The following is a 24,521-nucleotide window of genomic DNA, read 5'->3' on the forward strand; positions in this document are numbered from 1 at the left end:
GGAAACTTATCCAGTAAATAAAAGGTGTTCTGGTGTGGAAAACTCATTTATAAATCTCATCCAGGATTGAAGGTTAAGGTACATTAATCCTACCCAAGTTTGAGATTAAGAAATGATTTATGAGAATTGTACAAGAGAAAACCATGTTGAACCAGCATTGTCATTTATCTGACAGATCAAAAGACCTTGAAGAAACTGAATTATTTCCAGCCATGGTGTAGAGGAAATCGAAACATGAAAATTTTTAGAAAAATAAAAGTGTAGGAGAAGATAAATTCAGGAAAATAATGACTTGACATTCAGTTTCTGCTTATCTGTTCATATTTTCATTGATTTTTTTTTAATTTGGAGAATTCCATACTTATATACAATTAGATATGATCATATGCACACTATATTTTTCTTCCAAGTTCTCCCATACCACGAAACAGAATCCTTGCTATCCTCCTGTATTTTATTTAATTAATCCACTAAGTCCAGTTTTTATTCCCCTTGTGGGTCTTGCTGAGCAGACACTCAGCACCTCCCACTGTCCACATGAAAAAACAAAAACAAAAACACGATTTTTCCCTCTACCAACAACTGTCAACTACAAATAGCTCATCGGTATGGAGTGGGGCCTAAATATCACCTAATCTATCTATGTCAAGAATTTAGCCTGCTTGATATTGTACATGTTGGTTTAAAATATGCAACCCCTCACTCTCTATTTCAGCCTTTATTTTAAGTAATTCTAGACTCTCACTATGAACCAAACTTGTTTTATCCAATTTAGTAATGGTGCACTCACCAACCTTGGATGAGTTGCAGCTTATTGTTTCTTCATGGCATTTATTAAATTATGAAATCATCAGTAAAAATAAAACTTTCACACTAAAACATTTTATTAAACTTTTAGATCAATTATGATAAATGGATCTAGAGGGAATCAGTTTACCACTTCTGCTTCCAATAAAGCTGGAGCCATTCTCTAGGACTATCTTTATTATTTTCAATTTTAGTCAGGAATGATGAATTCTACACACTATCCTGAAAATTTCAAGTGTAATTTGGAGAAATTTGTCATGTACTTAGCAACTTTTATTCCTGTTTGAAAGAAAAATGCATGGCATAACAAAACTTGAAATACTTAAAGGGAGCCTTTAAAAGTCTCTGAAAACAATCATATTGAATAGATGAATAATGTTCATAACAGATGACTCATAATTTTAATGACTTCATATATGTTAGATATTCTGTAGATTCTTTTGAGTGTTCTAGGCACATAGAAACATCTCTTCTAGTCAACAGCATTTATTCACTTTATCTACATACCATAGTTTTACTTTGCTTCACGTTGTGCTCTAAAGGACCGCCAATCAAATTGCGTAGAAAAGGAACTTTAAATCTCAATCTCAATCTCAATGGGATTTAAGTTTAAGTTGATATGGTATTTGCTTATGATGTACCAGCTGTCTTTCTATAAATAAAATGTGTTCATCGATTAACTCAATATTGTTTGTGATACATGAGCTTTTTAATGAATACTTTTCATTTCTATTGGTAATACTATGCACAAGAGTTTTGCTAGTGTGCTGAGGAAGGTGGTTTCCAACTAATCCTTTACAATATCCCTATTTAATTTTGGTCATGTTGAAAAACTTGGGCATCATAAACTTTTTTTGTTTATTTTTAGCAACTTAAAAAATTTAAGCCGGGCGTTGGTGGCGCACGCCTTTAATCCCAGCATTCGGGAGGCAGAGCCAGGTGGATCTCTATGAGTTCGAGGCCAGCCTGGGCTACCAAGTGAGTTCCAGGAAAGGTGCAAAGCTACACAGAGAAACCCTGTCTCAAAAAAACCAAAAAAAAAAAATTAATTTACTGATAGTTTTGTGATCGATTTATTATTAAATATAGTTTTAATGTAATTTTATTTGATTTATTATTAAATATAGTTTTAATATAATTTTATTTGTATTGATTATAGAAGTTAAAGTACAATAATAATATTAAGATAATTTAATTGAAGCATTATCGTACAAGTTTATGAACCATAATATAAAGCTTTAATATGCATAACTTATTTTTAAAACCAAGGTCATGAGCATATTCATTATGTCAAGCATTTATCATTTTTGAGGCAAAATATTCAAAATTTTCTCCTGATATTTTGAAACATTGACTATAGCCTTTACATGTATAACAGAGGACATAACTTCATTCTTCTACTTTACTATAATTGTATATTTACTGGCCAGTTTTCACCACCACTTTTTACACCTTCATGTCTCTAGTCTTTAATCACTATCATTTTACTTTCACATTGCATGTGATTTTCCTTATTAGAGTCTTCATATGAGTAAAAATTTACTACAGTTACCTTCGTGAGCTTGGGTATTTCTCTTATTGTAATGTCTTTCAAGTTTACCAATGTTGCCCAAAAAGATTAAAAGAGTTCTTATTTTCATGGAGGCTTAGTATTCTAGTTGGTATATAACAAAAAATTAAATACATTTTAATATTTATCATCAATAAATTTTAGAATAAATATGTAATAAATATACAATTTCTTTGACTCTTTTCAGATTTACTTACCTGATATTCTGATACAGAAAATCTATCTTTTTTTTTTTTTTTTTGGTTTTTCAAGACAGGGTTTCTCTGTGTAGCTTGCGCCGTTTCCTGGAACTCACTTGGTAACCCAGGCTGGCCTCGAACTCACAGAGATGCACCTGGCTCCGCCTCCCGAGTGCTGGGATTAAAGGCGTGCACCAACACCACCCAGCCAGAAAATCTATCTTAAGTTACCTTTTAAGACAAGAAAAGATATTTTTTTCAATTCAGTTATTGCTTCCTAAAACAAATAATTTTATTAAAATAACTTTTTAAAAAGACTTCTTTCATTTGATTTAAATGAAGATGTCTTTAAATAAAGCTTTCTAAATTGTAAAACAGGACATAACTCTCTGGATCACTATTGACACTTTATAAACATTATCTTTCCATTTCTCTGTGTGGTTTATAGGTTGACAACGACCAACCATTCACTGACACCTCAAAGTGATTTGGATTCCAGTAGCTCTGAAGAATTCTATCAAGCTGTTCATCATGCTGAGCAATCATTTAGGAAGATGGAGAATTATTTAAAGCAACAGCAGCTCTGTGATGTCATCCTGATTGTTGGAAATCGAAAGATACCTGCTCATAGGTATGGGAGTGTCAATATTGGAATTGTGCATTCATAAGTATCATAAACTGGTGTTCAGGCTGCAGAATTTGGAGCATTATAATAATAAGGAACTAGAATATCTTAGAGAACTTGAGTTTTTGTACTGTTACTTTACATTGAGAGGAACTTACAATATATTTGAATTATTTAATGTCTAATAAATAAATAAATCTAAAGACTTAAAAATAAATATTCTTATAACACGTTGAATGCCTGTGTATATTATATGCTTTAGTGATCAGCTTTGAGTTCCCAGTAATTCAGTGATGTTGCATTAAGAAAATAAAGCACTTTTACTTGGAGCGATGTAGCCAAGTGCCAGTCCAGATTTGAATTCTCTACTTCATGCTCCAATGTCTTCCATACACTATATGTTGCATTAGTCTGATTCTGTGCCTACCTGGAGAATGTCTTATGAATCTGTCTGTCTCTCTGTCTTTGTCTGCCTTTATATGTGTCTACCTCAAGACTGTGTGTTTGCCCTTCCCAGAGGGCTTCACTTTGACTGTATTGAAGAGCACAGAAAGCATCATATAGTGAAGGAAGGGGATACTTTATTGAAATCTTCACAGAGTTTTACAAGGGATTGAGTCACTGGTTCCAGCTTATCCCAACTGACCCAGAAAAAAAAATCATTTTCATCAACCAGTATTCATAAATGTTGCATCAATTTTTATGATAGATTTTAGAAAGTTGCAAAATCTGTATTTGCCTTTGTCAGCAAATGATACAGATGCATTAATTGGTCCAGGTGCATGAAAGAATACATAATGTAGGATCATAGCTATGTTGTAAAATCTGACTACATGGGAATCTAAGGCAAGTAACATTGGTTGTTCCATTACTTCTTTAAAGGCACAGAAAACAAACAGTTGGAGTACACAGGAGGATAGCTGCTTAAATGTAAAGTTATTCTGTGTATTATGAACTATGAATGTTAGGTTCAGAAAAATTTCCATTCTCTTAGAATTTAGTGGATATTTTCATAATATTGCTTCATCACAAATAACTAATGATAATATTAGTACTTTTCATCTGACTTACAACAATACTAAAGAAATTATAATTTAGAAAGTGTGTCCTATATTTGAAATTAAATATCTTATTTTATCATTTATTTAAAAACTTTGGGTATTATGGAAATACATTATTGGTTTAAGTTATGAAATTGATACTGACATCTTAAATTGACATTTGTTAAACATCAAGTTATGACACAACATGGCTCTTACAGTCAAATATATTTAAAAAAGAATATTTCCATACACTGCATAATTGAGACAAATAATTCCATTCCATGTATTAGACATGGAATTTTATAGTTCAAGATTGATATATATTAAGTTTACATTTAAAAATACAGTGGTTTGATGATCATATTATAGTTCAGTTATATAATTATTTTCATTTTTATATGAGAAAATTATTTCAACTTCAATAGAGACTTGATTCCATACCTGATTCAAGAAATCTGGATTTTTTATATTTGTAGATTCAAGCAACCACATATATAAAGAGACTACAAAAATTACACTAATTGAACATATATATTATTTTCTCATCATTATTTTTCAAATGTTACACTATAATAATTTGTATGTTACACATTGTATTAAAATTATAGGCAATCTAAAGTATATAGGAAATATAATTATAATACACATGTTTTACAAGCAAATAATACATAATTTGATGTTAGTATCAATGAATTGAATCCAATTCCATGAATATAGCAAGAGAAAAAAGATTTTTAATTTAGATTTCCTTGATAATTTCATATACTATTGAGTTTATAGAAAGGATAAATTGCCCAAATGCTGAAGTCTCTTCAATAGTATTCCTATATATATTTAAAAAATTAATCAGTATTATGTATATAATATATATGTAAGTCATATATACATATCACATGTAAACATATTCATAATTGGTTAACTGTATGCATATATCTAAGATATTGACTACAGAAATGAGTCCACAAAAACTAACACAGTTTCTAGTGTGACATCAATATAAATTGTTCACATGGACCAAAGATAAATACCTGGACATGCATGCCCAAAACGATTTAACATCTGTGTAATATGAAGCCCAATCTTAGTCACTCTGAGAGTGCCAGTAACTTACTATGTACAATAATTTTCCAAATATTACTATGAAATTGAAATGCCATTTATAAGATATTAATTAACAAACACTTCCATTATTGATAGAAATGCATCATGTAATATGTATGACAAGTGCAAATTATCCTTAACTTACATTTAAATAGAATCTACCTTAAATTCTAGTTATGTTCTTAATGGCTAATTTTATTCTTATTTAATGTGACTAAATTTACTTCATTCTGAACATAAATTCATTTAATAGTTTGTGTACATTTGTTTAAAAACAGAGGACATCTCAAACAGTATATTAACATGTAAGACAAATACTATGAGAGGTAGTTCTCATGGAGCAGATTTCTGCTTAAGTTCCAGATGGATTGCTTTAAGTCCTGTGTCTGAAATGTGTGGTGTCTATGTCAACAGAAATGTATCTTCAAAATCTTGGAAATAACCAAGGATAATGATCTTTATAGTGTATGATAGTTTCTAACTTTAGGGCCACAATTACTAAGCCACATCTAGAATGTCATGTTTTGGCACGTATATAATTTATTAATGGTCTCATAGTTTCATTTGCTTTAAGTGGAAAGCTCTAAAAGGCTAATATTACCTTAGGGAAAGTTAAACAGACTGGGAGAGAAGGTTGTATTTATAGTATATATCTATATTTAAGCTCACACACATATATGTAACAACAATTTTAAAAAGGCAGGGAATTTGTGAGAAAGCAAGGAGGGTGCAAATGGGAGAACTTCAAGGAGTGAACGGGAAAGGGGGAAAAGGAATCATTTTATTTTAATTTCAAAAATTATTTTAAAAATTTAGAGTTTATTCTTGGTTTGATAGTATTGAAAATCCTAAGATTATTATGTGTTTTCACAAATAGTTTAGGGCAATCAGCTATAACAAGAGAAGTTACTTATAATTTTATGTTTATCATTTATTAATAATAGGATGGATGATTACATACAATAAACTTATAAAGCTTATTCATACAGAATATGGTCCAAAGAACAAAATGAAGGGTAGGTTGTCATGTTTTCAAAAGTATCTATTTTAGCTGTCATTGTTTGAAATAGCTATAGGTTGATGAAATGAAAATTTAAATGATCAATAAGAAGATAATATATGACTAGTACAAGAAAATGTAATTCTATGATCTGAAATCCTGAGTTTCCACATGTATCATGTGGTGTTTTCCACCTTATTAAATATTGTTATTAAATAGATATATTTAATAGTCAAATTAGTGAATTCAATAATATACTTATTACTTATATGCATACTCATAAGTAAACATTATATATATCATTATGATTTCTTCTATTTTATAATGAAACAAAACTTGACTTACATTAAATATTTTACCTGCTTCCAGAGTACAGAATCTGTCAGAATTTTGATCAAGTTAATCTCAATCCAAAAGCACAGATATTTTATTTATTGGCACATAATATTAACAATGATGCTTTTTCTTCAAGAATGTTAAAGTGGTGTGTTAGTCCTTGTCATTGGATTCATTACTTGTCTAGAGGTGAGGGGTGTGTGGAGGCTGGCAGATCGGTGATCAGAGCTTGGGGCTTTCAATTTCAAGAGCTCCACATACTCCTCAGGCATGGTAAAAAACTTCATTCATATCATCCGGAAGATCCCTAATGCCATAACAGTTAGAAACAAGGGAAGGTAAATGGGAAGGTAAATGTAAGAAAATTTCAGGCGGACCACTGTGAATTTAGTTTGAAGACAGTCAAATGCCAGTGGAACAGTTTTTTGTTTTCTGGGTTTTTTTTGTTGTTGTTGTTTTTCTTTTTTGTTTTTTGTTTTTACTGGAATTGCAGTAGGACAGTAAAATTTAGAGCCATAGGATACATCATAAAGCAGGCTAGAGAGTGGTTTTGTAAAAGCTAAACTTAAGGCGAAACCAGAAGTCCATAATACTCTACAGCAAAGGAAGGGCCCAGGAGGAAAAGAAAGAGAAGTCACTGACTAAGAGGTAAAGCTGAGATAAGAAAGTCTGCACTGCTCCATAACTAAAAAAAAAAAAAAAAAAAAAAAATGCTTTAAAAAGTGGGAGGTCAAGAGTGTCAAACACTATAATAAATTGAAGTGGAACATAGGAATCTTTAATAGACTTGCAAAGAATTTACTGACCTCAGTCAGAGATTTTCCTTAGTGGCTGCATTCTCTTGCTGATGGAATTTTTGCCCCAGCTTCGCCTGCATTAACTAAAGCTAAATAAGTGCATATAAAGATGTTGATTTTTGCCAAACATTAAATCATAGACTCTAGTTCAAATCTTTTGTGTCACTAAATCTAAATTCAGGATTAAGCTTTCTACACTTCTATTACTCAGCTGGAAGCATTTTCCTAGAGCTGATGGAGAAGATTTCATTTGATGATTTAAACTTGCACAACGCAGGTCACAGAATATTTTGCTCTTCACAATGTTACCTGCCTGTAATACAAACTTTTTGTGTAAGAACAAGCTGATTGGGTTTATGTTGAAATACTTATGCTTAGAGAGATGCATAATCTGATGTTGATGGTGAAATAATATTTACCATTTTAATAAAACTGATTACTTATTACATATTATTTAATTGGCTTAATGTAAATATTTGGATATTTCTCTGCTTTTTAAATAAAATTAATTATTATTATATTATTGAATTATTTTATATGTAAGCATGTAGCAGGTTTTCTCAGACTGCTAGCCCCAAATCATGACACAGAGACTTATTAGTTATGAATGTTCGGCCTTAACTTATGCTAGTCCCAATAGCTTTTATAACTTAATTTAACCTGCTTCTCTTAATCTACATTTTGCCTTGGGGCTTTTTACCTTTCTTTCATTCTGTATGTCCTATTTTTCCTGCTTCATCAAACTAGCCAGGGATTGGTGATGCACACCTTTTATCTCAGCACAAGAGAGGTAGTGCCAGGTGGATCTCTGTGAGTGTGAGGCCAGCCTGCGGTACAAAGCAAGTTCTAGGACAACCAAAGCAGTTACACAGAAAAACCCTGTCTTAAAAATCCTCCCTCCACTCCCCCCAAAAAGAAAAAAAAATATTCACAAACTACACTAAAAAGTGGAAAGATGGGGCTTGGGGATTTAGCTCAGTGGTAGAGCGCTTGCCTAGCGAGTACAAGGCTCTGGGTTTGGTCCTCAGCTCTGGAGAAAAAAAAAAAAGAGAGAGAAAGATGGCAACCTCATAAAAGAAAGCAATAACAAAAAGTGATCATCATTTCTCCTCTTAGTTTCTACTTGGAGCAAAGAGTGATGTAATGTGTGTTATACAATAAGAACTTACCATATATGGAAGAAGTAGGAGAACATAGTCCATCATGGAGAGTAACTCCATTCAGTGGAAAGTGACCTAGAGAAGACTTGGATGCTTAAATAATCAAAAGGTTATAAAAGTTACAATAGAATTAACTAATTTTCTTTGTTACAATGTATAAAAAAAGAGCAAATGAGTTATTTTCAACAACTGGAAATCACCTAAAATAACCCGGAGTGAAAATGAAATGTTGAATATGAAACAAATTACAACTTAAACTATGAGACATTGGGAATTTTTAAAAGTAACTATGGGTTTAAAAATGTGTGTGTTTATCATTGTAAAAAACTATTAAAATTATAATTACAAATTAAAATAAGTATAAATAAATGGCATGTTACATCAGAAAAACAATAAGTTTGAAATCTATTTTTCTATTAAAACTAGTAGAGCCTAGACAATAACAAAATTATCCATACCTTCTCTTTACAAATGAATGAAATAAATTGAGAATACTTCACTAAGTAAAAATACTTTATGAGTAATTGCAGATGAAACTAGAAAAAAATTCTGATAAATAAAAGCTAGGATAATAGCTTATCCTCAGTGATACACTATAAGAAGTCGATCTGTAGAGATGGCCTAGCAGTTAAAGCTGCTTTTCCGGGGGTCCTGAGTTCAATTCCCAGCAACCACATGGTGGCTCACAACCATCTGTAATGGGTCTGGCACCCTCTTCTGGTGTGCATGAGGACAGGTCACTCATACTCATTAGAAAAAAAAAGAAGTCTAAAGAAAACTTTTTCTTCTACCATAGGGAATTGATCCTCCTTCAAAAACAAATGACAAACATTAGAAAAACAGAGGAAATTTGTAGATTTTACTACCAAATACACATCATATTTTTTAAATCTTAATGAAGCAGGAAGGAGCAAACAAAATTATTTTGCTGCAATTTCATATAATGTTCATTAAATAGTGTAAATGTGTCAGTGACAGAATCATGTTGGTTAAAGAAGGAAATCATGATCTCTTATACTGGCCAAGGGCAATTTGTACATAGTTTTTAAGGGGTCATTGGGTACAATTCATACTGTATTTTCACAAATTTATATTTTCATTATTTATCTTACTTTTTCATTTTTTTTAATTTTATGTTTCTGTTTGTTTTGCTTTCATGTATATGTGTGTACCACATGCTTGCCTGGTGTCTAAGACAGTCAGAAGTAGAGATAAGTACCTTGGAAATCAAATTACAGACAGTTGTTAGCTGCCATATGGATGCTGGGGATCAAACCCAGGTCCTCTGGAAGAACAGTGGTGGGTGCTCTTAAACACTGAGCTATCTCTTCATCCCCTATTTAGTTCATTCTAAACGTAGTACTGTTTAATAATTTCATCAACATATGCAATTGTATTGCCACCATATTCATTCTCATTTTCCTCTCCCACACTTGCTTACTCTTTTCTTTTTTGATCATATTTATCTCCTACTTTCATGTCTGCTTTTATAAATATATTTTTGCCCCACTGAGATAAATGATAGTTGCATATATGAGCATGGCTAAAGAAACTAGAGCATGGGAGTTTATCAATAGCAACACCATTGATGAAATGATAATGATATACTTTCTCTAGAAACAGTAACTGCTAATTACTGGGGACCAGCCTCAGCAGTTTCGGGGGTCTGAAGGATGGGATACCTGGATGGTGCAATAACGACTCAGAGACAATGTTCATGCAAGGTGACAGATCACTTTGGGCTTCTGCAGTTGCTAAGTTTCTTTTGCTTCCCTGGCTTCTCTTAGTTTATCTAACTTCTCTTAGCCTCTCGTAGCTCCTCTTAGCTTCTCTTAGCATCTCTAACTTCTCTTAGCTTTTGCTACAGCTTCTTTAGCTTTTGCCCTGGTGACCTCAGTCTTTTATTATCATAAGTAAAGGGGGAACAGAAAGGAAAGGGAATATCACCCAATACAAAATGTTCTCATGATTTCAAAGATTATTCTTAGAAAATCACCAATATATTCTTCATCATCTTTTACTAAACACAGGAACTATCCCAGACTTAACACCAAAGCAAGCATAATCTATTTTTATTATTAATGATTATTCAATCTTCTGAGCACTTGACCCAGAGGCTAGCAACATGCAATTTCGCAAAAAAGGTAAAAATAAGAACAGTGGTCAATGTACTAGACAGTCATTTCCTTCTCACACAGCCTGCTCCAACCTCAAGACCCCTGCATCCACCTAAGTTCCTCCTCAGCCCTCTGCAAACACCAAGCTCCATTACTGGTGGGCTACAATGACCTCAGACAAGAAATCTGTCCCTGCAAGTCAGCAACTTCTGTTCTTCTATATCCAACGCTTCCAAGGAAGACCTAATCTAATTTTTAGAGCTACTATGAAAGGAAACTCACCTTTCTTGACAGCTCCTTTCAATCTAGGAACCCAATAAAACTTGTAGCAATCACTCCATCAATTGTCACATTATCTCTACACTCCTTCAGGAGGAATGAAAAGTATCTGAATTAAAGTTGCCATCTCCCTTTCTTGGTGGAGGCCACTATTTTCCTCCTATTCTAGGTTCCCACACTTTTAGTTTGTCATCCAATCATTATGTTACTCCATCCATAGTCTTCAGCCAATATCCCTTAGCGTCTCAAGTTTTACACAATGCCCTTGGAATATCCTCAGAAACTGAATTATTCATCATGGCCAATTTAAGTCCAGTGTGTTGATACACATCACACCATGTGCTATAGTTGACCACACATTCAGTACAGTTTATCCAAGCCTAAAAAATTTTCCCAGGCTGCAGGTTCTTTTCCATGAACCACATAACTGCCTTAACCCCAGCCTGAGTGATCATCTCTGTATAATTTCCTATGAAATTTACTTCACTCCTTTCCTGTATCACAGAAATCACCATTGGTCTAAAAACACAGAAAATGAAGATGAGATAGAAGAAAAAGACTAGTATTACAAGAAGTATTTATATGGAGGAGGACATGACATGTGCACGCCATAAAGCATGACCTTGGGACACATCGAAATTTCTGCAGTGGCCCTCTAGAGGCATGCTAAGCAGAAGATCTGGAGGGGAACACACGGAGGGTTGATGGTCCACAATCTCGGGTCCCCTATTCTCCATTCTCTGCTGGCAGCATGTCAGCCATCTTATATGCCATCCCTGGCAGCTAATAGCTCCCCATGGCCTCACATGCCCCACAGTCACATGTCAATGTTAGAATGGTTAAGGACACATGCTGTTTCATTTCTTTTTTCTACAAGCGTAGTGCAGGTATCTGTATCTTCTGGGTGTTCACAATTGCCTCAACAATGCCATACATGGAAGACAGCATTTCATAAATCCACTCCCCTCCATAGGCTCTTGTATTCTTTCCTCTCCCTCTTCTAAAATATCCCAATATCCTCAGAAGGGGCGATCGAGACCTTAGGTTTGAACTCTCAATAGCCACTTATTTTCAACAGGTTGAGTCTCCTCATGAACAACTGTCCAGCATAAAAAGACATTTGTCTGCCCACTGCTAAAGAGTAGCATTAGTTTCCAGGTATAACCATGGATGTCTAAAGGAATGTTAGACAGTCATAGATTCCTCTTTAAAGTCTGTGATATGGCTGACGACACAACTTTGAAAAAGTTTAAAGTATAATAACAGGTATATATTCCCTCCTGTAGGACATGTATCAACTCCACAAAATCAGTTATAGTGTGTGCATAGTAATTTCCCCAGAATATATCAGTATTGTAGTAGACCACATCCCTGCAATTTAAAACAAATGATCTTATGTTAGCCAGCAACAAAATGTTTGCTTTTCTGTTCCAGATTCTGGTCTTTGTGTCCTGTATGAGAAATCATGTGTTTTCTTTTCTTTCTTTTTCTTCCCCCTTGCATCAGGGTCATAACATCTAATTTTGATGGGAGAACAATGAGAATGGCAGCAACCAGGGTTGATGCCTCTGGAATTCCCTGGCCAAATAACTCATTGGGAGGTATCACAAACCCACCAATGGTTATGAAAACCTTTGACTTCTGGGAGTAACCCTAAGTACCCATGAAGGGCAGATCTGTTGTTGGTTACTTTTTCTTTTTGCTGTGTTGGGAGGCCTGCCACCAAGCTCCCAAATAAATCACACAAGGAGGCTTAATATTAATTATGAATGCCAGGACTTAGATTGTTTTTGGTTTTGTTTTGTTTTTTCTTGCCAGCTTTCCTTAACTTTAAATTAGTCCTGTCCATCTTTTGCCCCTGGGCTTTTCCTATTCTCTTACTTCTGTAAATCTCACTTTTACTCTGTGGCTTGCTGTGTAGCTGGATAGCTGGCCCCTGGAGTCTTCCTCCTTCTTTGGCTCCTTCTTCTTTCCTCCCAGATTTCTACTTCTATATATTCTCTCTACCTGCCAATCTCACCTATCCTTTCTCCTGTCTTGCTATTGGCCCTTCAGTTCTTTATTAGATCATCAGGTGTGTTAGACAGGCACAGTAACACTGCTTAACAGAGTTAAACAAATGCAACATAAACAAAAGTAACATACCTTAAAATAATATTCTACAACACATCTGTTTAAACACATTTATTTATTATTATTATTATTATTATTACTTCAAACTTCAAATTATAAATTTAGTATTTGCATGTCTTTCTCATATGTCTTTAGCTATGGTTAACCCTCTCCCAACTCTCATATTTCCTACATTCTGCAACAGCATCCCTATTTAAACCTTTCCATGCTAATGTTTCCATCAGCAATTACCACTTCTGTTTTAGTATCCCCAGCCCATCTTCAAGTCTTTTGCCTCTCTTGATTTGTGGCTTCTTGCTTCCTGACATATTTTACTACAACTTGAACATATCTAATACTTGGGAACTAAAATACACCTGTAAGATCCAACATATGGCACTTGTCTTTCTGTGCCCAAGTTGCCTGGCTCAGTACAACTACAACATTTTCTAGATCCATCCATTTTCCTCTGGTTTATGATTTTATTTTTCTTAACAGTTGAAAAATTCCATTTTGTGTTTTGTATGAATAACTAAAGAAAGGAGTATCAGAGTCAAAAAAATATGATTTCTAAGTATTTCAGGTAAAAATGATACTGGTATTTTAATTAATGAATTATAATAAAAGTAAAGAGATAAATGTATACAATGCCAACAATTCAGTACACACACACACACACACACACACACACACACATACACACACAGATATTGGAAATGTTAAGGATATATAAGGAGAGCTTATTCTTTGCTAATAGGAATGAAATTTTGTGAATATAACAAAGAAATCAGGAGGTAGGTTCTACAGTTTTTAAAAATGAAATTAATTCATAATTCACCGATATAATTATTTTATATGTACCTAAAGGATTCTGGCAATATACTGCACCACAAATACACTTGCATATGTATGTTTACAGTGACTAGGAAATGTAACCATGATGAACAAAACAGCTGATGTTGATTCTTTGCTACATGTTGTGTCTGGTGAGCTCATTGTTCTGTGCTTTATGTCCATTGTCTAAAACAGACCCTGTGACTTTTTCAGGCTTGTTCTGAGTTCTGTCTCTGACTATTTTGCTGCCATGTTTACAAGTGATGTTTGTGAAGCCAAGCAAGAGGAGATCAAGATGGAAGGCATAGATCCAAATGCACTCTGGGATCTTGTTCAATTTGCATATACAGGTACAGTAAAATAACTATACATCATATGGAAAACATGTTTATTTTGATGTTGACTTTAAGTCTTCCAAAGCTAAAAAACAGCTGAAATTTTATCATTAAACTTTTATATATAGACTGTATAATAGGGAAAAAACAATCTTTCTAACTTACTGAAATCACAAATGTATAAAGGTGTTTATTTTTGAATTTTCCACACCATATTTACACAGAATTAAATACATAATTAAAATCAGTATTTGATAGAATGAAGTTTAGAAATAAATTGTCAAAGAATTAATTATTAAATAGAAATTTACTTTTCTCCATAATTGGTCAGAACATTAAAATTATAAAAAGAAAAAATTATATTCTTTTCAGCAATATGGGTTAAAATAATTTATATTTTTCATGTTGTGCTAATTTAATGTTAAAATTTTATATGACCTTTCATATTGCCATAGTAGCTTAGCAGAAATGGCCAATAATAATATACAGATTTGGGAGAATAACTAGCTTTGGAAATTTGAATTTTTTTCGTAATTTACAATATTTACATATTTTGTTGGACATTTATGTTATTTGGAAATAAACACTTGTGAATTTCTTTTTGTTTAATATTGTTCAATTCAATGTGCAATTCTGAGCTGTACTGAAGGGAATAATTTAATACCTAAGCCAGTTCTTTCCTTCCCAGAAGATCACAATTTAAGTAAATAGATGAGCTAAATGAAAGAAAAAAGTGATATAATATCTTAAAGGATATATAAAAAGAAATGATAAAATGCATGAACCTTGATAATAGAATTTGAAATCACATACAGCTATATGATGTGAAATCATATATTTCAGGTCTCAATAATTTTAAAATATGATTAAAGAACAAAGAATGGATATGAGAAGGGAACTTAAAAAGAGGATGGAGAGTTAATTCTGAAGGGAAGAAAATATGAGAAGGTAGGAGTGAGGGTAACCAGAATGCATTAAATAAATGTATGAGAATTTCAAAAAAGGAAACCAATAAATGATGTTTTTTAAAGTCATATTTTTATTTTCTAGAGTGTGGGAGGGGTCATGTATCTAATCTTTTAGGGATCCTTCCAGGAACAGAAAAGCATAGTGCTCCTATCCAGTTTTCATTCTCTGGCAAACTCATCTTTGCCTAGAGCAAAACTAGGTCAAAAGACACTCACTATCCTGTTACACAAGGTTAGATGATGTTTCAAAGCTTCCTACTGAGAGTGATGACCCAGATATGGATCTGTTTTTAGAAGAAAGGAAGGCTATAATGCTGCCTCACAGCTGTACTGACACTGTGGCCTGTCCTCCTGAACACATTAGGACTATGGACTTTGTTCCCAAACATATCTGTTTCACAGTATTGATATACTTCCAATTGCATGTTTACACAAATTTTCTAGGTGAGCAGTGAATTTACGTAGTAATATGACAGAAATTGTAGGAATTATCTAAAATATGTACTTGGCTTTGTCACATGCAATATAGAATGTATAACAATAAAAGTAAAGTGTTCATCTCTACAAATAGGAAAGAATACAGTATTCCTGTAGGTGTCTAATTAGCAGACAATCTGCATGATCCAGAAGCCTACTTTGAAAATTCATAAAAATAAATGCATCCCCTAAATGAATTTGCAAGTAGGAAAGCAAAACATCATTCATTTGAGAATCTTTTATTTAACTTTTTCCTCTCTCTCTTTCTGTTACCAAAGGGGTCTTGAACTTGGTTCATTTTCCTCTCCAGTTAAAGAATTAAAAGGCAGACAAAATGTGGAGGATGATAGGAAGCAGTAGCAAAACCATGAATAGGAACAATCAGAGTCAGCTGTTGAAGAAAGGATTTTACTTGGAATGAGAAACATACAGCACAATTCAGAGATCAAGACCCTCTTCAAAGCAGAAGGGAGACTCCTGAAGTCAAAGCCTGGCTTCTTCTTGAGAGCTAGAGGTGGGGTCTTTAATGCCTCTGAGGGATCTTCCTCAACTAATTTAAGATTGGTCAGTTTGGAGAATGAAAGGATGGCGGACTAGCCCACAATTGTTGGGTAAACATGTCTTAATCAGATCTTGAATATGCTGAGCCTGTCTATCAGCAGAGGCCTTAGTGACAAACAACCTCAGACTTTATTTTCAGCTTTCAGGCTTTTGTCTCTTGTCCAGAATATGAAGAAGAAGCAAGCCATATTGGTAGTTCACACTGTTTCTTACCTAACCATGGCCCCTCTCCCTTTACGCCCCAGTCCTTTACAGGTTCTCTTTCGCTGTGCTGTCTCCCCAGTTGAGAATATTTTCTTCATATTTCATGTTGACAAGTCTTCAGAGAAACAAAAGGATTATGTAGATTAAGTCTTCATAGCTACTAACTGCAGAAATAACATATTCAGTTCAGATAAAACAGGGTGTATTACAGTGAGATAAACCAACACAATTTTCTATGGAGTCCAGAAAGTCTACAAACAAGCAATGAATCAATCACACAACTAATTAATTAAACTAATGTTGAAGTATAAAAAAAATAATGCATTAAAAGAGTCTATAATGAATAATTGAATATGTAGTCTTCAATGATTATAATTTGATAGTGTTACTAGCTCAAATAAAATGAGTTAATTTTTGGAAAGATAGATTAAAATAAAAATCTTAATAGTATACAATATCATTCTAAATGAAGTTTGTTATGATTTTTGTGTTTGTAAAACTGAAAAATTGTTGTATGTAAGATAATAATTTAATATGAAATTGCCAGGAGGTGGTGGCGGCACACGCCTTTAATCCCAGCACTCGGGAGGCAGAGCCAGGTGGATCTCTGTGAGTTTGAGGCCAGCCTGGTCTACTGAGGAAGATTCAGGAAAGGCGCAAAGCTACACAGAGAAACCCCGTCTCAGAAAAACAAAAAACAAACAAAAAAATTGCTTTTCTTGTTACTAGAATGTACCATACACTCCTCATCTCATAGACCTTAATATCTTAGAGATGGTTACAGACAATTAATATTCATTATAACAACAATATTAGTTATAAAGTTAATAACACGATTGATAGACAGATGAGGAAATTCAAAGTATCTTCTTAAAATTGTTTCATTTATTTTATTTTCAGTTTATTTCTAGAAATTCTGATTGTTATGGTGATGATTTTTAATTAGGAATGGCATACGCAAGCAAAAATAAGCATCTTTCCCCCTTTTCTTTCACTTTTCTCTTTATTACATTTTTTTTTATTTAAAATGGATTTTTTCATACACTTCATTTTGATTATGCTTTCCCCTTACCAAACTTTTAATATCATCTCCATTTCACCATCCAATCAAAATAGCACCCTCACTTTCATTCATTAAAATAAAAAGAGGCATGCATAAATAATGAAATAATAATAATAATAATAATAATAATAATAGTAACAATAGCATATAATAAAGAGCAAACATACCAGGATGCAAATAAACAGAAAAAAATGGAGCCAGAGTAAAAGCACAAGAAAGGAATAAACTCAAAATAAAAATAATAAAAATATAATAAAGTAATATAAAAATATAAAAAATAACAAAAAAATGAAATCACTGAGTTATACATATGTAGAAATAGAAAACTGATACAAACAAGCAAAAGATTTGTAAAGAAATAAAAAACCCAGATAAAGTATTGTGAGACAAAAAAAAAAAAACCCAAAATGCATTTGAGTTAGTTGGTTTTGTTTCAGCCCTCTACTGGTGGATGTGGGCCTGCCTGTAACTGTGGTTTGTATACCTGGTGAAACTCCATTAGAGAATGTGAATTTTTCCTTTGGATGTGGTTTTCAATTAGAGATAGGTTCTAGGTTAGAGACTGGGGTTTCTGTCCACTTTCCTTGAGCACTGGGATCCCATCTGGTTTAGACCTGTGCAAGCCCTGTGCTTGAAACTGTCTCTGTGTGTTCGTGTGTGTGTCAGTCCTGTTGCATCTAAAAGATCTCGTTTCTTTGGTGTCATCTATCCCTGCTGCTCTCACAATCTTTGTAGCTCCTATGTAGAGTTTCCCGATCCCCGAAGCAAGGCATTTGATGGAGACATTTTATTTAGGACTGAGTGTTGCAAAGTCTCTCACTCTGCACATTGTCCAGTTTTGGTCTCTGTATCAACTCTCATGTATTGCAGGAGGAAGCTTCTCTGATGAGGATTCAGTAAAGCACTGATCTATGAGAATACTAAAATGTTTCTGGGAGTCATTTTACTGTTACATTTATTTAGCAGAAAAATAGTATTTGCTTTTTCCCTAGTTCCATGGACTCTCTAGTACCAGGCTCTGTCCAGACAATCCATGTAAGGAGTGGGTGCCGTCTCATAGAGTGGGCCTTAAATATAATCGGATAGTGGATGGTAACATCTACAACTTTTGTGACACTAATGCAGGCAGAACACTATCATAGATCAAACTTTTTGTAGTTGTGTTAATGTTTACCTTTCTCTGTTGGTAGCATAAAGAATGACTTCATATCCTGAGTAATGTCATGGGCAGGGCAAGATCCTCTGGAGAAGGAAGTGGATAAAAGGAAGAATGTCACTGTAGGATCAATAGGGAAGAGGGCATAGAAGGAAAGCTGTGTGAAGAGAGATAAATTTTTTTATTGCAGTAATTTGAAGTGGTCCATTTGACACAATTTTAATACACTGTAAATATTTATTTCTGAAAAATATAGAGCTACTTTAAATGAATTTAACTAATTTTTTTTTTATGTTCATAGCAGTTTTATTCATAATAGTCAGAAACTGAAAACAACTCAGATATTCCTAACTGAAAAATAGATAAATAAAGTATGTTATATCTACACAATTTACTCATCTGTTAGAAAGATGACATCACGAAATTTGCATGAAAATGGACAAAATATGAAAGCAATCAAAGGATTTATTTCCTGTCATCTAATATTTGGTAGTGCAATTATTTTCATAGTCAAACACACATTGTTCTACATTTTTACAAATTCCACATTTCTTAGTCTTCACAATGTTTATATGCATAAATCAGTAACATTTATAGTATCTATCTTTCTTAGATTGTAATATATATAAAAGACCATGGCAGGCTTCCTGGTACAGATTCATTTTTAAATAGTACTACACCAAGTTCCTGCTGGAGAGCATTATTCTATGCACATGCCACTTTCATCTCTGGAAGCCATGTTGTGTTCATTGTCGTTACATAAGAAACAGAAGAATATGGCTCTTCCAAAGACAATCAACCATTTACAAATAAAACTGTTGTTCTCTAGTTCTCCTCAAAAAAAAAAAAAAAAAAAAAAAAAAAAAAAAAAAAAAAAGAATGACTTCAGGTACAATGATCACTAGTCAATAGGTGTGATGATTCTAGGTAGGCACTAGCTCACCTTCTCAATTTTCAGTATATTACATAGGTTTTGTTTATGAATAGACACCAATAGTGTGGCAATTGTCTGGATCGCTTGGTGGTTACCGTATGGCCCCTTTTTGCCATCAATCAATTAGACAAGAAATCTCTGAATTACTATATAACTATTGACATTCTTAGGAGCACAGGATCAAATGGACTTAAAACCTTGGTAAACATTTTACTCTACAGGAACCTGCTTTTTTAGCTTTATTCACTCATATGTATGAACTTGGATAGAATATGTTTTATGGGCAGTAAAGTCTTTGATTATGTATAATGATGCCAAAGCTGCTCTGAAATATCCCATAGAATATCTACAGAAAAATGGAGTCAAGGAGGAAAAGAATAATTGGACTATAAAGATAGCATTGCTTCACTTTTAAATCACTTCAAAACTAGTTAGAGATGATTGGAAGTTCAGATTTCATACTCTGAGCATTAGAAATTTTACAGATGAATACTTGAAGATGCTAAAATTGTGTAAAGCTCAAATTACAAATGTATTTTAGGAACAATAATTTGTTATTTTGAAAGTGTGTTGATAAGCTCATCTTGCAATGTATCTGAAATGTCTCCTTAATTATTATATTGCAGCATTTTTACAGCATATGTGGAATGGCTCTAATGTTCTTAAAATGCAGCCTAGTAAAGTAAGGATGTGTAATCTGGCAGAGATCAATAGTAAACCAATAAACCTTTTACTAGAATATGAATGGCAGAGCTCAAATTGAATACTTTGTTCTCTATCATACTGTACTTTTGCAGGGTAAGTTATGATGGGAGTTCATTAGAGTGATTTATGACTCCTTTGCTTTCAAAATATATAGGTCACTAAAAATGACACCCTTATTGCTATTTTGTGCCTTGTTCTAGGTGCTGTTCATCATCTCCATGACTATAAGCCACTAGCGTTTGTGGCTTATAGATAGCAGTGTTGGTTGAGCAGTTTAAAAATTTCCTGAAAACACACTTAAGTGACCTTATTTTATTATATGTCTACTATTTTGCATCATTTACTAGACTCTGAATAACAATATGCTGAATTGCACATGGAACCTATGTTTAATCAAGTTTGAAATTTAACACCAAAATGATTATGCTTGGGTATAAACATATTTTTGTTATATGAAGACTAGTTTTCTTTTTGGAAGAATGTTAGAAAATAAGGCTACAATATTGGTTTTACATGTATATATAAACCAAGACACCAGTATTCAAATTTTAATCCCAGATGACAATTTAGATAAAAGAATATATCTGAAAGGGATGAATTTGGGGTCACTGTACTGAGAGGTTGCCTTCATGCACACTTCTGGAAATTTCCTATTGGTTCATCTCTTACATAATCCTTGTACTCTTGAAAATAAACTGTGTTCATCGATGATAAAGGAAATAGAGTTCTAATAAATATAGGAGGTGGAAATGCAAGGTTACTAATACAGAGTCAGGTCCTGGAGACGACTGATAAGGACAAAGTTCAAATACAGGAAGCTGTACAACTAATAGTGCTATTTTTTAAAAAGAAGGGTAGGAAATTAAACTGCCTAATAGCAAACTTTAATCATACTGAAGAGTTAACATATTTGTAAGAGATGCTTGGGTGCTTCTGAAGTTAAAGTCTTGGTACATGCAAAGGGAATGTTAAGAATGCTTATGCTTACTGCCAACATTTCAGTGAAATAAATATCCATATAAAGGCACTGAGATATTTAATGTTCTTTTTAATATTAAAACGTATATATCAATATATTCAGCCTAGACTCTACTCACTAAATTCCTGCCAGAATTCTTTATTATAATTAAAAGTAAATCAATGCTTCCTTATTATGAATGGTGTAATTCAAATTGCATGAATTATGCAAGCACCTTAGCAGAATATTAATTTTAAACTTAGAGATTTTACTAGGCACTAAACTGTATCCTCAATATTAGATACTGAGTCTTTAATGACTGATTTTGGGCCTTTTCATTGTCTACTGTTTAAAAACACTGAGTTAATTAATTTTCCTAGAATGCTTGAACAATTTTCACATATAGTATAAAAATAAAAGTAATCAATAAATCTGGTAGCAATGGTCTTGTTTCTGTTGGCATTTGTGTGTGTATATTTACTAAGTCACCACTAAATGTAAAAGTGAATATTTTTGTTTGTTTCATGTGCATTAATGGTTTTGAATGCATGGGTGTCTGTCTGAGGGTGTCAGATCCCCTATAATTGGAGGTACAGACATTGGGAGCTGCCATGTGGATGCTGGGAATTGAACCCGGGTCCTCTCAAGGAGCACCCAGTGCTTTCAGTCACTGAGCTATATATGTCCAGCCCTGTAAAACTGAAACTTACAAGAATAATTTTGGAAAATATTAAAAAATATTCCTATTTTGTAGACAGTGTGGAGTTTCAATGTTAGTTTTTGCATTTAATATATTGACTATATGGCATAGCTGTGATATGTTTTATATTTGCAAATTTTAAAGATTACCACAATGCGACACACAAAGAGTTACTGAATATTTACTGAATTGTCATCTGGTTAACATGGCCCCTTTCTTCCAGCCAAGTTTGCCTCATTAAAGAATTTTGTCTGAATTTATTTTATTTTTGTTTCAAGTCTTGTACATATATATATTTTTGGCTCATCTCATGTTAGATAATATAGACAGAATCCCATGACATCCTATCAAGTGTTCAGAGTGATATATATATATATATATATATATATATATATATATATATATATAACATCTTATTGGTATTTGTATAAGAATATATATTCTTACTAATATAAGCATATTCATTGCTTCCAACTATATATTTTGAATATGTTTGAGTCTATTTTATACTTATGAATCCTAATTAACCTACAATGATATGTAGAATTTTAAGAGTTCTCATCTATCAGAGATAGAGAGCTTAATTGTGTAAGAAGATTAATTTAAATAGTGAGTGAAGTAGTAAAATTAAGCTTAATGTTGATGGTCCATATTTTCAAATATCTATTACTGGAGTTTTAAGTGTTTCTTAATGCCTTTCACAAAAATTAAAGAACTGATAAAATTTGTATCCAAATATGTAGAAAAAACTAAAATGTTTTTAAAAATTTAAGAAAATATGTTTATCAAAGTATGATAGACTTATGGATCCAGGGATGGTGAGAACAGCTTGATAATAATACCATGGGGATGGAGAGGTTGAGACAGCAGTAGGCTACTGGAGCTGTATAGGAAATCACTATTAAATACACAAAAAGGAAGGAGAGAGGGGGATTTTAGAGAGAGGGAGTTTGAGGGATGGGCGGCAGGGGGAGATCTATTTTTATAAATTTCATAATGTCAACATTCCTTCTTGGGAAGGAAGTGTCATTAGTAAAAAACCTAACATTTTAATCTTAAACACCTGATCATATTCAGATGAAGGATCCTAATTCCTCTCAACAAGAGAAACAGGTTATACTTAAACATGCATTGCATAGACACTAAGCTATTTTGACCTCTGGTACCTTTAGGAGTAATTAATTAAAAGAAAGGGCTTTGTTGGTAATGTTCTCTAGTATATGTGTTATTCATAAAATTATGCTAAGTTATTTAAGGTAATAAACACGATGACACCAATTCCCCATAATCATAATGCATATATATATATATATATATATATATATATATATATATATATATATATTAAAATCACAATTTAAGGACGTTCTACAGAACACTGTATCCATGTCCATCAATTGGTCAGTAAATGTGAAAATCAGAGATGGTCTCAAAGAGAGTGGTTATCATCTAAGGAGTCCTAAGAATCAGAACAATGTGAGGCTATGGATAAGATCCCGGGACAGAAAAGGATATTTGTCAAATAAAACAGGGCGTTAGTAAATAATTATGAAACAATATTTATTCCTTAAGGCAGTGTGTATGCAGTACTAATGGGATTATTCTTAATGAATGAAAAAGAGAATTGTTTTATGAGAAATTTGATAATTTTCTTAAAATTTTCTATAAATACTTAATCCCTGCATCCTAAATTCTACTGGCAAAATTCATACAAGTCACTGAAAATTTTACTTTTGAAGGGCCTTTCAATTTCTTGAGGTCAAAAAGGTGTTATTTCCCTTTATATGAAGAGATAAAGATACAGAGATACAGAGAGATGAGGGTGGGATTTGAAGAGAAGAGATACTAGGAATAGAAGAAGGATGACAGCAAGGTGAACAGTACTTAATTTATGTGCGTGTGTGTGTGTGTGTGTGTGTGTGTGTGTGTGTGTGTGTGTGTGTGTATGTGTGTGTGTATGTGTGTGTGTACTAAACTGTTTTAAATAGTGAGCATATACATCACAAGTTCATATACTTGTATATGTTTTTATTCCTTTTTATACTAGTTCAAATATTTTCATTCTGATATAGTGTAATTTTAAAATATTACCTTAAAGAAAATCAGAATTAATGACTACATCTCTGTTTAATTATACTTGAAAAACATAAGAGATTAAGCATTTGCCTATGTTATGAGCAAAGAGCATGTAGTCATCCTCCTTAATTTACAATTGTGTAAAACACTGACACATCATTACAATTTTTGGTGATGCAATGAGACAGAAAAGATTCTGGAAAGGAATGGGTAAAAATTTCTTTCACTGATGTTTTAGGAATATACAGTAACAGGGGAGGTAACTCAGTGGTTCAGAGGACTTGCTGCTTTTTCAGATAATAAGAGTTTAGTTCCCAGCATCAGATCGAGAGGATAAAAAAGGATTGTAATGTCAGCTCCAGTGGATCTTCTGTGCTCTGTGAATATCCACATGCATGACACACGTACATACACACAAACAACA

At 33.0% G+C, this 24,521-nt stretch overlaps 1 protein-coding gene across 2 annotated transcripts in view; it reads left to right on the forward strand.

The window, feature by feature from the left end:
- Klhl1 (kelch like family member 1) overlaps positions 1-24,521 on the forward strand; it is a 339,100-nt gene that overhangs the window by 110,839 nt on the left and 203,740 nt on the right. Inside the window, exons 2-3 of one of the 2 annotated variants that reach the window (XM_059274318.1) lie at positions 3,005-3,187; positions 14,174-14,310. In XM_059274318.1, coding sequence (XP_059130301.1) covers positions 3,005-3,187; positions 14,174-14,310 — 320 coding nt within the window. The remainder of the gene's footprint in view (positions 1-3,004; positions 3,188-14,173; positions 14,311-24,521) is intronic. The other variant, XM_059274319.1, reaches the window with a different exon arrangement.

Source organism: Peromyscus eremicus, chromosome 9, assembly GCF_949786415.1.
Source record: "Peromyscus eremicus chromosome 9, PerEre_H2_v1, whole genome shotgun sequence".
Taxonomy (NCBI): Eukaryota; Metazoa; Chordata; class Mammalia; order Rodentia; family Cricetidae; genus Peromyscus; species Peromyscus eremicus.